This window comes from Budorcas taxicolor, chromosome 15 (assembly GCF_023091745.1).
Source record: "Budorcas taxicolor isolate Tak-1 chromosome 15, Takin1.1, whole genome shotgun sequence".
NCBI lineage: Eukaryota > Metazoa > Chordata > Mammalia > Artiodactyla > Bovidae > Budorcas > Budorcas taxicolor.
In genome coordinates, this window is record NC_068924.1 from 81,541,659 (window position 1) to 81,557,331 (window position 15,673).

Sequence of the window (15,673 nt, forward strand, 5' to 3'; positions counted from 1 at the left end):
CGCACCAAAACCCGACATCACTTCATTATGCTATGTAGAGGCTTCAAGAAGTTTAGCAAGCAGTCTGGTGTCCAGAGGGCAGAAGGAGCCATCCTGTTTGGCAGGAGGACAAAGTGAGACTGTTTTCTACTCCACTGTTGGGAATGGCTGGCTCGACGAAGGAGAATTCTGCCATGAACCACACAGCTCCTCCAAAGGACCTTATTCTCTGGGGCTTTAGACTTAAACCCATGGAGTCTGTGGAGAAACCCAGAAATCAGAACCATCAGACCGCAAGAAAGCATACCTCAGATATGCCCAGACAGGAAGCTAAGGCTCGAGGAGATGTGTCTTTCTTTGGATGACTGTTGTGTCTTTGGTTTGCTCCTCTTCTGCTTTCCTATCCCTGCTCTAATTATTTTCTGTTGTTTTAAATTGTGTATCTAAATGAGGTGATGGAGGTTTACTAAACTTACTGTGATCATCATTTCATGACCTATGTGAGTCAGATCATTGCGGTGCACACCTCGAATGCATGCCATGCTGATGTTGACTCTGTCTCAGTAAAACTGGGAGGAAGATGTAAGGGCCCATTTCCTTCCAGAAGCCCAGTGGTGCCGGAATGGAGGCAGATGTCTCATCCACCAGTGTGTTCTCAGCATCCAACACAGAGCGCCAGCTCAGCAAGGCGTCAGGAGCAGTCTAACCACGTCTCCCAGGTGTAAAGGATGTGAAGCGTTTCAGGGGAGGGACGCAAGTGAGGGTCACTCCGTCTTGGTGCTTTCTGAGAATCACGAATAACCTGTTACGCGCCTGCCATGTCAGGACAGCTAGCCCCTCAAGCCGTGTTCCTTCCGCAGCAGGCTCAGGCAACGAACCCATTCGCCGTTTGCTCGTCCTCCTCTGATGCTACTGTTATCTGCAGAGTGTGGTGGAAAAGCTCTAATGGCACCAAAATAAGAAGCATAGTTACATTCATTATTGTCTAACACACTGTTGAACTTCAAGAAAACTTTCTGTACAGATACCTGAGATACAAAGTATATATTTTGTAACATCGCGACTAGTATGTAGCAAAATATAAACTCAGGGAAAAGGTTTCCTGTATTTATCTTTTGTTTCGTAGAAGGAACCTGGCGTCTGAGAGTCACAATCTGGGCAGGTGTAAAGGTCCCTCGGCAGTTGAAAACCGACTGGGAAGAAACTCAGAGATCCGACCAGTGAGTGCTAAGGGGAATCAACCCTGAGCGTTCACTGGAAGGACTGACGCTGAAGCTGAAACTCCAGGCCTTTGGCCACCTGATACGGAGAACTGACCCATTGGAAAAGACCCTGATGCTGGGAAAGATTGAGGGCAGGAGGAGAAGGGGATGACAGAGGATGAGATGGTTGGATGGCATCACTGACACAATGGACATGGGCTTGGGTGGACTCTGGGAGTTGGTGACGGACAGGGAGGCCTGGCGTGCTGCGGTTCATGGGGTCGCAGAGAGTCGGACACGACTGAACACCTGAACAACAAGGACAAAGCTCAAAGCTATAAGAAACTAAAGGACCGCAAGAACCGTGTGCTTCTGAGGCTGGTCCAGTGGGAGGAGATGTGCCTGCTGCTTGCTTACCACTCGCGTCTCCCAGTGTTTATTTTTTCTGGATCAAACGCGACTCCTGATAGAGGCACCTGCACGTCATCCCGGAGCTCGTCCCCCTCATCGAAGTTCCTCCCAACTTTATTCAGAATGGTAAGAATTCCAACGAAGAGCTTGCCTCCCAAGACACATGGCTAAAATGAAATTAAATACTAAAATCCAGTTTTTGAAAAGCTTGTTGTGTAATGTTAGGAACAGTGAACACAAACAGTTCAACCATGATTAAAAACTGTGATTAAAACAATCTTTAAAAATATACCTAATTCTTACCAGTATCTTAAAATTTTAAATTTTGTGAATATCTAATATCTATATAATTTATATTTAAAATTGTCTTTTAGATATATCTATTTCATATATCTCTTGGTTCAAAAGGATTTCATAGTCTTCCCACACTTACAAAGCTACTGTATTCTTAACATTCCTGTTAGCTGTCAGCTTATTTCCTAATGTGCTTAAGTATATGAAAAGGGAAAGCAAAGTTGCTCAGTCGTGTCTGACTCTTTGTGACCCCATGGACTGTAACCTACGAGGTTCCTCCATCCATGGAGTTTTCCAGGCAAGAGTACTGGAGTGGGTTGCCATTTCCTTCTCTAGGGGATCTTCCTGACCCAGGGAACGCACCCGGGTCTCCCGCGCTGCAAGCAGATGGTTTTACCCTCTGAGCCACAGTCCAGGAGGATGAAAGTGTATGAAAGCTCCTAGTGATTGTTTCTGTAGGTGATATTGATAGTTTCATAGTAGTCTTTAACCCCTGCTTTATTTTACTTCAACTCAATGCAGGTTTAATGTTTCACTTTGCGGCCTCTCCCACACACGCGCGCGCCTACCTTTGAAAGCGAACGTTCAGATACTCAGGACAGGCTCCGAGGGCGCGGCTGGTGCTCGCTCGCGCTGACAGCTCACACGGCTCGTATCTGCAGTCGCTGAGCCACCAGGCAGGCGTGCTGCCATGCGTGGCCCTGTCTGCTCACCCCGGAGCCCGCTTCCACGGCCCAGCCTACCCACGACGCCCCGGGATGTGGCGGACGAGATGCCCCGCGTCCGTTCTGCTTCGCTGCCTTCCGTCTCTTTGATCACGATCCCATGTCCGTGTCCAGCACTGGGAGTCCATCTCCCACCCGAGACGGAGATGAGGACTGGGCAGTGTCCTCGGCTCAGGGCTGCGAGCCGCAGCCGCTTTCCCATTTCTCTCTCCCTCTTGCCAGCAGATACCCTGGAAGGAGGCTTGTCTGCGTCCCCCCAAGGCCCCTTTTCCTCCCTAGCCCGTTCCGCTGCCCCAGCCCCTCCACACGCCCCTGCATCACAGTGGCCAGAGTCCTCGGTGGACCAAACCCTCTGCGGGCCAAACCAGCCGGCCCGAGCTGGGCTTCTGGGCCTCTGGACAGGCTGACCCTCCCAGTCTCCTCCATCCCAGGGATGGCAACCCCAGTTCCTCCTCTTTCTCAGGCCCAGCGTGACGGAGTCATTCTCGAATCCTCCTTATTTTTCTTGCCCCACAAACAACCCAGGGACCAGAGTCCGCCCCGTGCCAGGCAGCCGCTTGTCTTAGCACACGGACGCCTGCAGTAGCCTCCGGTCGGTCCCCTTTCTTGTATTGCCGCCCACTCCTGGCACCCAGATGACCTTTGGAAACACAGTGGACGCCACGCCCAGAGCCTGCCCTGGCTCCCTGACTGCCTGAGTCAGAGCTCTGCTCTGGAAGGCCTGCCTGTCGGCGTCCTGGTTCCCCTGGCCTCCTCCCTGCAGGCCTGGACCCCTGGGCATTGCCCCCCGGGGCCCTCTCTGCTTGGCCAGCCATACCTCAGCCCCGTACACAGGCGACCACTCAGGGCTCTGCTCGGCGATGCCCTCTTGGTGAGGTCTCCTCTGTACATAGCACCCCCGACACCCGCTTCTCTCATCCGCTTCCTTCATGCTGTGGAACTCACTGCCTTGGAGCCAGGCTGGGACATGGGCGTTTTGTGGTGTTTGTACCTGGACCAGTATCTGGACCGACAGATACAAAGCAACTGTGGGTACAGGACGAAACGTGACCGCGAGCGATTGGAGCAAATCATCCCTGAGACACAGAAAGGCCACAATCCAGCTGTTGCTTCCAAGGTGCCGGGCGCGAAAGCGGGGTCCCTGGACACAGCACCGCCGAGGGGGGAGCGCCTGCTCCCCACACCCAGGCCCACCCTGGACCAGCCCCCCAGGGAGCCGCCCCCATTCCTGCTCTGGCTCCCCGAGCTGCAGCTGGGGCCCAGTGGCCTCCCCCGACCCCTCCTCTGGCCTCTGGCCCATTCCCGCGGATTAAAGAGCCCAGGGTTGGTGCCGCCTTGAACACACGGGACTGATTTGTTTGTGCGTTTTTGCTGTTCTGCTTCCTCAGCCGGGCAGACTTCTCCGAGAGAGGGGCCACTGAAGCCTCCCTGGCACCCGAAACCGTGCTCCGCACACAGTGAACCCAAACGCTGTTGATCCCGTCTGGACGAATGGACGCTGTTGAGCCAGACCTTGCTTTTCAGTTGCCCAGAGGCTGAGCTGCAAAGTGGCCTTTGGGAACCGCCCAGGCCAGCGCTGGAGCCGGTGCAGCCTGGCAAACACACAGGCCCCCAGCACCCCGGATGTGCCTTTCTGGGTAGGCCTTGACTGACCGTCCCGACTTGGACCCATTTTCCTTTCTCGCTTTCCAAAGATAAGGATTTTCTTCTTCTTTTTTTTTTTTTTAACTTATTTTTTAATCGAAGGCTTATTGCTTTATAGAATTGTGCTGGTTTCTGCCAAACAGCAGCATGAATCAGCCACAGGTATGTACGTGCACCTCACGGACAGCGGTTTTCCGCGTTCTTTTCGTCCAGGGCTGAGATGACGCTCACTTATCCCAGGAGTCCCCCGCACTCCCCACGCTCACAGTTTCTTGGCTCCAGACTCTGGCAGCTTGACATGGAAACTGGGCTCCTCGTCCTCTCCTCACTTCTCGTCCACCCCTGTCTCCACTGGGAGCAGCGGGAGAGTCCTGGGAGGGGAGGAGGTCAGCAGGACCCCGTTCTTCAAGGAACACTTGCTTTGTTCTGTTCTCTGCACACCCAGCATGGGGAAGTTGGCCTGTGCAGGTTACCGTTGTGGGTATTAGGTACGATCTGCCCGCACGCCACTGTTTACAGCCCCATTGCCTGGGTCACTGAACTGTAGCCTCCCTGCCCAGTGATGTGAGACTTTCATGCTCTGCTCAGGGTCAAGAGCAATCAAGTGTTCTGCAAAGGAGTATGTTGAAGGCACCTCTTGCTACTCTTTTAAAAACCCGAAGTCTTGGCTCCTCAGCAAACACGTCTGGAGTAGCAGCGTCTCTGCAGTACAGTCCTGGTATTGCTAAATCCTGATGGAGTAAATGTGTTCTTAATCCAGGAGTAGGGCGTGTCTACAGGCCTGTAGTTCTCAGCAGGTTAAGGGGTAAGGATTTCTTCTGTAGCACTGAGTTATTCACATTTTCTCCCAGAAATAAAAACAAAGGACACAGGGCTGGGCTAAGGATTTCATGGTTTTTATAGCCCATGTTGACAAGTTTAATATCTGGAAAAAAAAAAAAAAAGGAGAATCTGGTACTGTTTAAATAGCTTAAGGATACCCTGGTGTTTAGTGGACTGTGCTATTTTTTCATTTATTACTTTTGCAATAATTTGTGTGAATCCTAGCTCACTTAAACAATATATTTGTTTATTTGGCTTGGCCAAATTTTAGTTGCTGCTTGTGGGATCTAGCTCCCAAACCAGGGATCAGACCTGGGCCCCTTTTACTGAGAGCATGGATTTCTCGCCACTGGACCAGCAGGGAAGTCCCAAGGACTGTGCTCTTTGCTGCTCAGCAGCATCACCAGGAACCAGGGCAGGTGAGGGTGTGTGTCTGGGACACACCTGCACAGGCGGAAAGGGGCCTCCCCTGTGACACCTTCCCCATGTGTCTTGAGGGCCGTCTCTCATTCCAATTATACCAACACGCTTTTATCACAGTCTTAACACCTTTCGGGCAATTTTATGTCTTAAAAACAGCGGATTGAAGATACTGGCTTTGGGGAGTGCGCTCAGGGGGCGAGACTGCGCCCTGGAGACTCGAGGTGGCTCCAGCCCTGGGTCAGCCCCAGCCACACCCCCCCCCCACCCCCCCCCACTGCACCAGGTCTTCGGCTTTCTGTGTGTTCTCTCCTCTCTGCCTCTCCTGGGTTTAACTTTCTCTAGCTGACAAATATTTGCTTAATGCTGGAAAAAAACACTTCAAAGTAAACGCGGCTTGTCTTTGTTCCAGAAGGGAAGCCTCGCTGTGTTCCTAGCAGCTCTTAACGTCCAGAGTGTGCAAGGGTGGCACACAGCTTCAGAACATGCGGTGGTGTGCATGCGCCTGAGTGTGTGTTTTCTGGAAACTCTGATGCTGAGAAAAACATCAGCCTCCCTAGACACGTTTCATATTTTCTGTCAGTAAACTCTGAATTTTGTTCTTGGGATGAGTGGGGTTTGTGATTGCTAGAAAGCATAAATTTGCCCAAATATCATACAACTTCCTTTCTGACATGATTCTGTGCCAAAATAAGACTTTTATTTATCTTTTCCTAAAATGTAAGGTTTATCTGGACTTTTTTAAAATTAAAAAATTGGAAGTGGTAGGAGTGAGGACCAGAACAAGACTTGTGCACCCAAAGGCGGAGGATATTCCGGTTGGCCCCTTGCACCCGTCCCCCTGCGATTCAAACGTGTGACAGACACATCTGTCTAAAGAGAATCTACAGGGCCGTAGCTTCTCACACGATCAGTTCAGCTGCTCAGTCGTGTCCGACTCTGACCCCGTGAACCGCAGCACGCCCGGCCTCCCTGTCCCTCACCAACTCCCAGAGTTCACCCAAACTCATGTCCATCGAGTCAGTGATGCCATCCAGCCATCTCATCCTCTGTCCTCCCCTTCTCCTCCCACTTTCAATCTTTCCCAGCATCAGGGTCTTTTCCAATGCGTCACTTCTTCACATCAGGTGCCCAAAGTATTGGAGTTTCAGCTTCAGCATCAGTCCTTCCAACGAATATTCAGGACTGATTTCCATTAGGATGGACTGGTTGGATCTCCTTGCAGTCCAAGGGACTCTCAAGAGTCTTCTCCAACACCACAGTTCAAAGCATCAATTCTTCGGCGCTCAGCTTTCTTTATAGTCCAACTCTCACATCCATATATGACCACTGGAAAAACCATAGCCTTGACTAGACGGACCTTTGTTAGCAAAGTAATGTCTCTGCTTTTTAATATGCTGTCTAAGTTGGTCATAACTTTCCTTCCAAGGAGTAAGTGTCTTTAATTTCATGGCTGCAATCACCATCTGCAGTGATTTTGGAGCCCTAAAAAATAAAGTCAGCCACTGTTTCCACTGTTTCCCCATCTATTTGCCATGAAGTGGTGGGACCAGATGTCATGATCTTAGTTTTCTGAATGTTGAGCTTTAAGCCAACTTTTTCACTCTCCTCTTTCACTTTCATCAAGAAGCTCTTTAGTTCTTCACTTTCTGCCATTAGGGCAGTGTCATCTGCGTATCTGAGGTTATTGATATTTCTCCCGGCAATCTTGATTCCAGCTTGTGCTTCCTCCAGCTCAGCGTTTCTCATGATATACTCTGCTAAGCTAAGCTAAGTCACTTCAGTCGTGTCTGACTCTGTGCGACCCCATAGACGGCAGCCCACCAGGCTCCCCCGTCCCTGGGATTCTCCAGGCAAGAACACTGGAGTGGATTGCCATTTCCTTTCCATGAAAATATTCCATAAATGAATTTCAGTAACTCTTAAACATTCCACAAAATTTCCTAAGAACCTGTGAGAGTATAATACCTGGCAATCCTCTCTAAAACAGAAATTCACCTATCTGCTACATTACTGCTGATGATCTGAAATGTACATGGTCTCTAAAAAATAACAGTACTGAATAAAACTGAAAGGATCATCCAAGTTCCTACATAATACCAAAGTATCCAGGATTACTGAATAAATCATAGCAATTTGGTATCATTTTCAGAAAAAAAAATCTCAGAACTTACAAGCATGTGGCATTTCACACTGTACCAACTGAGTAATAGTAAATGAAGGTATAACCACTACAACTTCTGTGTAAATAAGCAGGGTGACAATACACAGCCTTGACGTACTCCTTTTTCTATTTGGAACCAGTCTGTTGTTCCATGTCCAGTTCTAACTGTTGCTTCCTGACCTGTATACAGATTTCTCAAGAGGCAGGTCAGGTGTTCTGGTATTCCCATCTCATTCAGAATTTTCCACAGTTTATTGTGATCCACACAGTCAAAGGCTTTGGCATAGTCAATAAAGCAGAAATAGATGTTTTCTGGAACTCTCTTGCTTTGTCAATGATCCAGCAGAAAGTGAAAGAGAATGAAAAAGTTGGCTTAAAACTCAACATTTAGGAAACAAATATCATGGCATCTGGTCCCATCTCTTCATGGCAAATAGATGGGGAAACAATGGAAACAGTGAGAGACTTTATTTTGGGGGGGCTCCAAAATCATTGCAGATGGTGACTGCAGCCATGAAATTAAAAGATATTTCAATTAAAGAAATTAAATAAAAGACAATTAAATTAAATTAAAAGAAATTAAAATTGCTCCCTGGAAGAAACCTAGACAGCATATTAAAAAGCAGAGACATTACTTTGCTAACAAAGGTCCGTCTAGTCAAGGCTATGGTTTTTCTAGTAGTCATGTATGGATGTGAGAGTTGGACTATAAAGAAAGCTGAGCGCCGAAGAATTGATGCTTTGAACTGTGGTGTTGGAGAAGACTCTTGAGAGTCCCTTGACCTGCATGCAAGGAGATCCAACCAGTCCATCCTAATGGAAATCAGTCCTGAATATTCGTTGGAAGGACTGATGCTGAAGCTGAAACTCCAATACTTTGGGCACCTGATGTGAAGAACTGACTCATTGGAAAAGACCCTGATGCTGGGAAAGATTGAAAGTGGGAGGAGAAGGGGACGACAAGAGGATGAGATGGCTGGATGGCATCACCGACTCGATGGAGATGAGTTTGAGTGAACTCTGGGAATTGGTGATGGACAGGGAGGCCCAGAGTGCTGCGGTTCATGGGGTCCACACGACTGAGGGACTGAATTTTCACTTTCAAGAGGCTCTTTAGTTCTTTGTTTTCTGCCTTAAGGGTGGTGTCATCTGCATATCTGAGGTTATTGATATTTGTCCCTGCAATCTTGATTCCAGCTTGTGCTTCCTCCAGCCCAGCGTTTCGCATGATGTGCTCTGCGTATGAGTTAAATAAGCAGGGCTACAACATGCAGCCGTGACGTGCGCCTTTCCCAGTCTGGGCTTCCCTGGTGGCTCAGCTGGTGAAGAAGCCGCCTGCAGCAGGAGACCTGGGCTCAGTCCCTGGGCTGGGAAGGTCCCCTGGAGAAGGGAGCGGCTACTCACTCCAGTATTCTCGCTTGCAGAATCCCACGGACTGTATTGTCCACGGGGTCACAAAGAGTCGGACACGACTGAGCGACTTTCACTTTCACATGTTAAGTCACTATTTAAGAAACTTTTCTCTTCAGCATTTGAACTGCTTTAAAATACTGCGTCGGCTCTGGAAGCGCCTTTCGCACCTGCTCACCCGTTCACCGCGCCGGGGGTGATTCGACCCGCGTGTGCAAGTGTGCAGGGTTGCGCAGCGCGCCCAGGCGGTGAGCTCCCGTCTGCACATCTCCAGCCGCGAAGTGTCTCTGCCACTGAGGGCGCCTCTCAGGGCCAGGCCCCCGGGAAGGGACGCGGCCCGGGGCGCCGGGGCGGAGGACCGGAAACCGCCCGACGCCCCCGCCGCTCCGCGAGGCCCGCCCCTCCCCCGAGGCCGCGCGGTGGGGCGGGGCCTCGGGGGCGGGGCCTCAGGCTGCAGCCAGTGAGCACCGGCGGGCCGCGAGCGCGGCGGCTTGTTGCCCCGGCGACCGGCGCGCGGCCCCGCCCCCGCCGAGCCTGCGGGTCGGGTGCGGACTCCGGCGCGGGTTCGGACTCCGGCGCGGGTGCGTCAGGCGCAGCGGACGCGCGATGCCCAAGTGGGGTGCGCGGCGGAGGCCCGGCCTCCTGCTCGGCGCGCTGCTGCTGATCGTGTGCCTCCCGGTGCTCCGCAGGTGAGCTGACGCCGCGTCCCGCGCACCTGCGCCCGAGCCCGGCCCGGAGCCCCCGAGGGCAGTCCCCACGGGGCGGCCCCCCGGCCCCGTCCGACCGGAGCGCCGGCGCCCGGCCCCTCTGCGCCCCCGGCACCCAGGCGCTGCACTCCAGGCCCCGGCGTCTGCGCCCAGCCGGGGCTCCCCACCCTCCTGCGCAGGGGGTCCGCGCAGAACTGGCCATCAGACCCCTCTCTGAGGTGCCCAGCGTGCGCGCCCCGAGTCCTCCTGCCGAGCCCCAGGTCCCCTGCTTTTCTCCGAGGTCCCCACATTTCCTGCCAAGCCAGCTGCGAGGCTTCTCTGTTCGGCTGAGGTCAGAGCTCCAGCTCCGTACGGTCCATTTGCCCGGCCCAGCGCGGTCCCCAGGTGTCTGTCCCGCGGGTCCTCCAAGCTCCTTGGTCTGGGTGTGGCTGCTCCGTTCTCGGGATGGGTCTTCCCCTCGCCCACCAGCACCAGCTCAGCCCTCCCCAATCCCCTTTCCCTTATAACACGTGATCTGGGGGTGCGATTGGGGATAGAATGCTTTACCCACCACCTGTGCGCGCGCCTGAGCCTACAATTTTCCTACCGACTCTGTTTATAGGATTTTACAGCTGTGACCCTATCTCTCAGGTCGATGCCTGGAGCTTTCCATATTCAAAGCGTCCGGGGTGTGGGAAGTCAGGCAGGGGAGCTGGTGCTGAAGCTGAAGGCGGAGCCGTGGACCCACAGCAGTCTCGCCACCCTCGTCTGTTGCTTCTTTCCGTGTCCTCGTCACTTTGCTGGGCTTCCTCTGGGAGACAGCGATGTTCGGGAGGGAGAGAACTCATTCCCTTTGCTTCTTCCCAAGTCTGAGGTGCCACCTTTGTTTCGGAGACAACGAGGGTGTCAGGATTGTTTGGAAGAAGGAAATGCTTTTCTGGGGCTCGGAGAACTTCAAGGCGCCTCATTTCCCCAGCTGCTCCCAAGACTTTCCATCCTGTCTGTGATCTCTCCCCTTTCTCTGAGGACTGGTCCTGGCCGTTGGAGGCACAGGGCTGACGCAAACCCCAGAGCGATCCCTCCAGGCAGAGGCGGCAGGAGCCTCCGGCACACACCCAGGTATCCAGGAGACCACACCCCAGGGAGAAAGGCCCGCCGTGCGGGAGGGGCACGTGCTTGGATGCTGGAGGTCAGAGAGGCAGCGACCCTCGTGGGGGGCCCAGACAGGTCACGGGGACGGGGGTGGCTGTGAGGGGTTTGAGATGGGCCAGTCAGTGCCCCTGACAGTTCCCAGGAGGAGGTGCGAGAAGGGGGCAGGTGCTTGTTGGGGTCTGGAGGGAGAGGAGGTTAAGAAGCTGGGCTCTCGCGGGCCAGGGAACATGTGCCCACCTGGTGGCAGGAAGGGTAGGGTCCGTGGAGCAGCCGGGGCGAAGGGCGGCGGCTCCTGCCCTGGCAGTGGTGTGGCGCGCTTAGCAGGGACCTGGCTTTCCTGCTGCGCCTTCTTTCTCGGCCCGCGGGACAGAGGCCGGAGAAGCTCAGGCTGGGTCAGGGCTTCCTCTTAGGTCCTCCGGAACACTTGTCTCCTGGCATCTCCCGGGCTGTGTCTCGCGGGTACCTTCCGCCTAGGTCCGTCTGTCCCACTTGGGCTGGACACCGAGACCTGCGTCTGGAGGCCAGAGCCAGCTCCCTCCCCTGCCTGGCCGTCAGCCGAGTGGGGCCTCTCCCCGCTGTTGTTGGGAACGTGGGCGCGGCCCCCAAAGCCCCCCAAAGCAGAGGTCACGCTGGGACGGGCAGCAGAGCGGGGAGCTCCAGGTCAGAGGTGGGCGTGGTGGGGGGCTGCTTGGCTGCAGCCTTTTTTTACCCCAGGTCAGAGGCGGGCGTGGTGGGGGGGCTGCTTGGCTGCAGCCTTCTTTTTCCCCAGGTCAGAGGCAGGCGTGGTGGGGGGGGGGGGGCCTGCTTGGCTGCAGCCTTTTTTTTTCCCCATAAACTTTTACCTGGATTGGCTCATGGTCAGTCACTGCTGTTTGCTGACATTGTATCCAAGAAATAAGAGGACCGAGATGACCTTTAAGGAAGATTTCAACCTTTGGTTTTTCAGCTTGAACGTTGGTCTTAAGCCAGTCACCTTGATGGTGGTATAATCGCCATGTAAGCAGGTGCGCGTGTGGCAGGCATGTCTGCTGGGTTCTCACACATGCGCCGTCCGTGGAGCGGCTGCCGCAGCTCCGACAGAGCGGGTGTCCACCAGCCCTGGAAGCTCACTGGGGCCCCTGCACTCCGTGCTCGCATCTCCCCAAGAACGCTCATATGTTGCGTTTGGCCTCAGACACTAGCTGGCACCCTCTCAAGCTTACAGAGGTGTAACCCTCTGCCTTGGCTGACTTTCTCCACTTGGCGTGTTACTTGGGGTCCAGGGTGTGCGTGCTGGGTGAACCTCGGCTCCAAACCATCCCATCTCCACAGCACAAGAATGCCTGCCTGGTATGACGAAGGTGTGGTTCCCGTTCAGGACTTTCCCTCAGCATCTATGCCTCACTGAGCAGCCCCCCGGGAACCCTGCATCTCTCTAAGCTAGAGGTCAGCTGCAGAGTCGGCAGGGCCAGACCCACGGCGGGCTGCCTCCATCGCCTCCCGAGGGAGGTCATCTTCGCTGCTCCCTGCCCTGCCGGGGTCTGGGTTCCCGAAGCTCGCTCCTCCCCTGGGAGAGAGAGGAGAAGGACCTCTCGGGAGCCCCAGGGACACTGGTCACAGCCTCAGAACCAGGCCGCTCTCTTTGGTCCCCTCCTCTGAGGGCTGAGTGCTGGACCGTGTCCTTCTGGACATCTGTGAGGTCACGGGTTTTATGGGCTTCGTCTGTTCTGGATAATGCTCTCCGTGGGGCCTGAGTCATTGCCGTTGGAACCCTCCAGCTCTCGTGTTCTGGCAGCCAAGCTCTCAGCCTGTGGGAGTGTCACCCCTGACACACGTGGGGAGGGGTGCCAGGTGTCAGAGACCCTGTGCCGGAGGAGAGGGTGGGTGCTGAGGGTCTGTGATCGGGGGACCGGGGTCTCAGCAGGTGTGTGGGTGCTGAGGGTCTGTGATCGGGGGACCGGGGTCTCAGCAGGTGTGTGGACGCTGAGGGTCTGTGATCAGGGGACTGGGGTCTCAGCAGGTGTGTGGACGCTGAGGGTCTGTGATCGGGGGACTGGAGTCTCAGCAGGTGTGTGGGTGCTGAGGGTCTGTGATCGGGGGACCGGGGTCTCAGCAGGTGTGTGGGTGCTGAGGGTCTGTGATCAGGGGACTGGGGTCTCAGCAGGTGTGTGGACGCTGAGGGTCTGTGATCGGGGGACTGGAGTCTCAGCAGGTGTGTGGACGCTGAGGGTCTGTGATCGGGGGACCGGAGTCTCAGCAGGTGTGTGGACGCTGAGGGTCTGTGATCGGGGGACCGGGGTCTCAGCAGGTGTGTGGATGCTGAGGGTCTGTGATCAGGGGACCGGGGTCTCAGCAGGTGCGTGGACACTGAGGGTCTGTCATTGGGGGATTGGGGTCTCAGCAGGTGTGTGGACGCTGAGGGTCTGTGATCAGGGGACTGGGGTCTCAGTAGGTGTGTGGACGCTGAGGGTCTGTGATCAGGGGACTGGGGTCTCAGCAGGTGTGTGGACGCTGAGGGTCTGTCATTGGGGGACTGGGGTCTCAGCAGGTGCGTGGACACTGAGGGTCTGTCATTGGGGGACTGGGGTCTCAGCAGGTGTGTGGACGCTGAGGGTCTGTGATTGGAAGACCGGGGTCTCAGCAGGTGTGTGGACGCTGAGGGTCTGTGATCAGGGGACTGGGGTGCCCCAGAGACCAGGCCTGAGGCTTCTGGACCCTTGGCCCCCCAAATATCAGGACTCTGGCCGAGGAGTACTCTCCTCTTGGAAGGAGCTGGGGAGGTAAACACGCTTCTTCCCACGACGCGACCCCAGGCCTGTTGTGTGGCCTGGAATGCTCTTCTGGTGAAGCAGCAGGAGATGCCGGGGCTCAGAGACCCTGTCGGGACATGTGGGGCCTGAGGGCACCAGGCCCCCGTCCAGCTCCCAGCAGCAGGGGCTTGTTGCCTGCTCGCCACTTTTTTTTTTTTTTCGCCACTCACTTTTATGTTTGCTTAAATCGATTGGTCTGGCTGTCAAAGGCCATGTTGAGAGTCCCCCTCGTGTGATGGCTCTCCTGGACAAAAGGGCAGTGGATTCTTAGAGTCTCGTGGTGAGAGAGTGGGCGCTTCCTGACGGGGTCCGCGGGAGACCCTTGGTTAGTGCCCCTGCTCCCGCCCCCACCTCCCACGACGACTGGTGGGACTCTTCCTCTCAGGAGTACCTTGTGTTGTTCTTACAAAGGTTACTCTGTGACTAGGTCATCTAGGAAGAAGGATGAAGTCTTCAAATAAAGTAAAGCGGAAAATGAGGTCCCTGGGCTCCCATCTCCCTGCCCAGAGGCAGCCCCCATCACAGCGACGCTCAGGGGTGTCCTGTGTGTACAGAGACGGCTGTAGGCGGCACTGTCTCTCCAGGTATTTAAACTGCCCCCTCCTGAGAGACATCCACAGCTGCAAACCAGGCTGCGGTGAACATCTGTCGGAGATATTTCTGTACTAGAATCTCTGACTATCTGAGGCGCTCATTTTAAGTCTTGATCGACATTTATAGTAAGTAAATAGCAGATTCGCTTTCTGTTGGATCAGCCCGAGCTCTGTGGTCTGAGGGGCAAATTGGGCGGATCTGTGTGTCGCGTCCGTGTCCTCTTAACCCAGCTCTCGTCTGTCTCAGGAGGTAAGTCCCATGGGGTGGAGTTTGAAAGCAATTTATTTAGGTTGCACTTGTTCGGTGCAATCCTTTTCTTCTGACTCCTTGAGTCTCTGAGATCAGACTCTTGTCGTGGGGGCACCGGACGTTCGCTCACAGAGCTTTCCCTTCTTGGCCCTTCCTCTGCTGATGCTGCAGTGGGAACGTTCCCCGCAGTGAGAGCACCGTGTCCCGTGGCGTCCAATCACTCCGTGATGCCGAGTGTGCTTAAATCCGAATGAGGAGTGTAACTGCACGACGGGGTCTTGGGGTCTCCTCAAGCAGATGCTCGTTCACATACGAACTCCTGCGGGCTTTAGACAGGGCTGCCGGCCTGGCCTGCGGGGCCTGGGTGCTCAGCCATCCCCTGCCCACCCGGTCCTTCCCATGGGGATGGGCAGGGGTGCCAGGAGCGGTGGGCACAGGCCTGCGGATGCTGCCCGATGGACGGAAGGCCCAGGCCTCTGCAAACAGTTAACGCCTCTCCCAGCAAAGCAGGAGCCAAGGCCTGGCGCACACGGTCAAGGAGCGCGTCCACAAAGCCGGGCCAGACCTGGGGCAGAGCTGCAGCTCTGGGGCTCACGGGTTGATGCAGGAGCCGCTCTTCCAGGGTGGGGTGTCAGAGGCGCTGGCCAGGAACGGGGAGTGGGTGGATCCCTCCCCAGGCCCCCAGCCCCCCCTGACTGAGGGAGGCGTGCACAGAGCTGAAGCCTGGTGAGACCCCAAGGCCCCAGGTGGGCGGTTCTGGAGACGGGGTGGCTGATGAAGCTGGGGCTCAGGAGCGTGTGGCCACGTCCGTCTTCAGAGTGATGAGGAGAAGCACGCATTTCAGTCCCAAGGGTGAGGTGTCTTCATCGTGTCCGTCTGGGTGACAGATTCAGGCAGGGCCGCGTGGACCGGCGGTGTGCATTCACGGCCAGCATCTGTAGCGCGAAGCCCCGGACACAGACTCAGCGGAGCCTGGCCGAGTGGGCACCGCTGTGCGTTGTGTGAGGAGGAGGACTCCCTCCCGCCGGGACAGCCGGGACTCCCACTCTGCGGGTGGGAGGGCCGTTCCCGCAGGCTCCCAGCTCACGTGCAGCTTGTCCGCTTGTCAGCCCGACACAGGATGAGCCTCCCT

The 15,673-nt window shown here is 55.1% G+C and overlaps 1 protein-coding gene across 1 annotated transcript in view; it reads left to right on the forward strand.

Annotated features, from left to right (window-relative positions):
* Positions 1–12,240: 12,240 nt before the first annotated feature.
* LOC128060024 (beta-galactosidase-1-like protein 2) overlaps positions 12,241–15,673 on the forward strand; it is a 41,005-nt gene continuing 37,572 nt past the window's right edge. Inside the window, 5 exon segments of the mRNA XM_052652229.1 lie at positions 12,241–12,249; positions 14,539–14,541; positions 15,044–15,198; positions 15,429–15,542; positions 15,651–15,673. The exon segment at positions 15,651–15,673 is cut by the window's right edge and continues 85 nt beyond it. Coding sequence (XP_052508189.1) covers positions 12,241–12,249; positions 14,539–14,541; positions 15,044–15,198; positions 15,429–15,542; positions 15,651–15,673 — 304 coding nt within the window.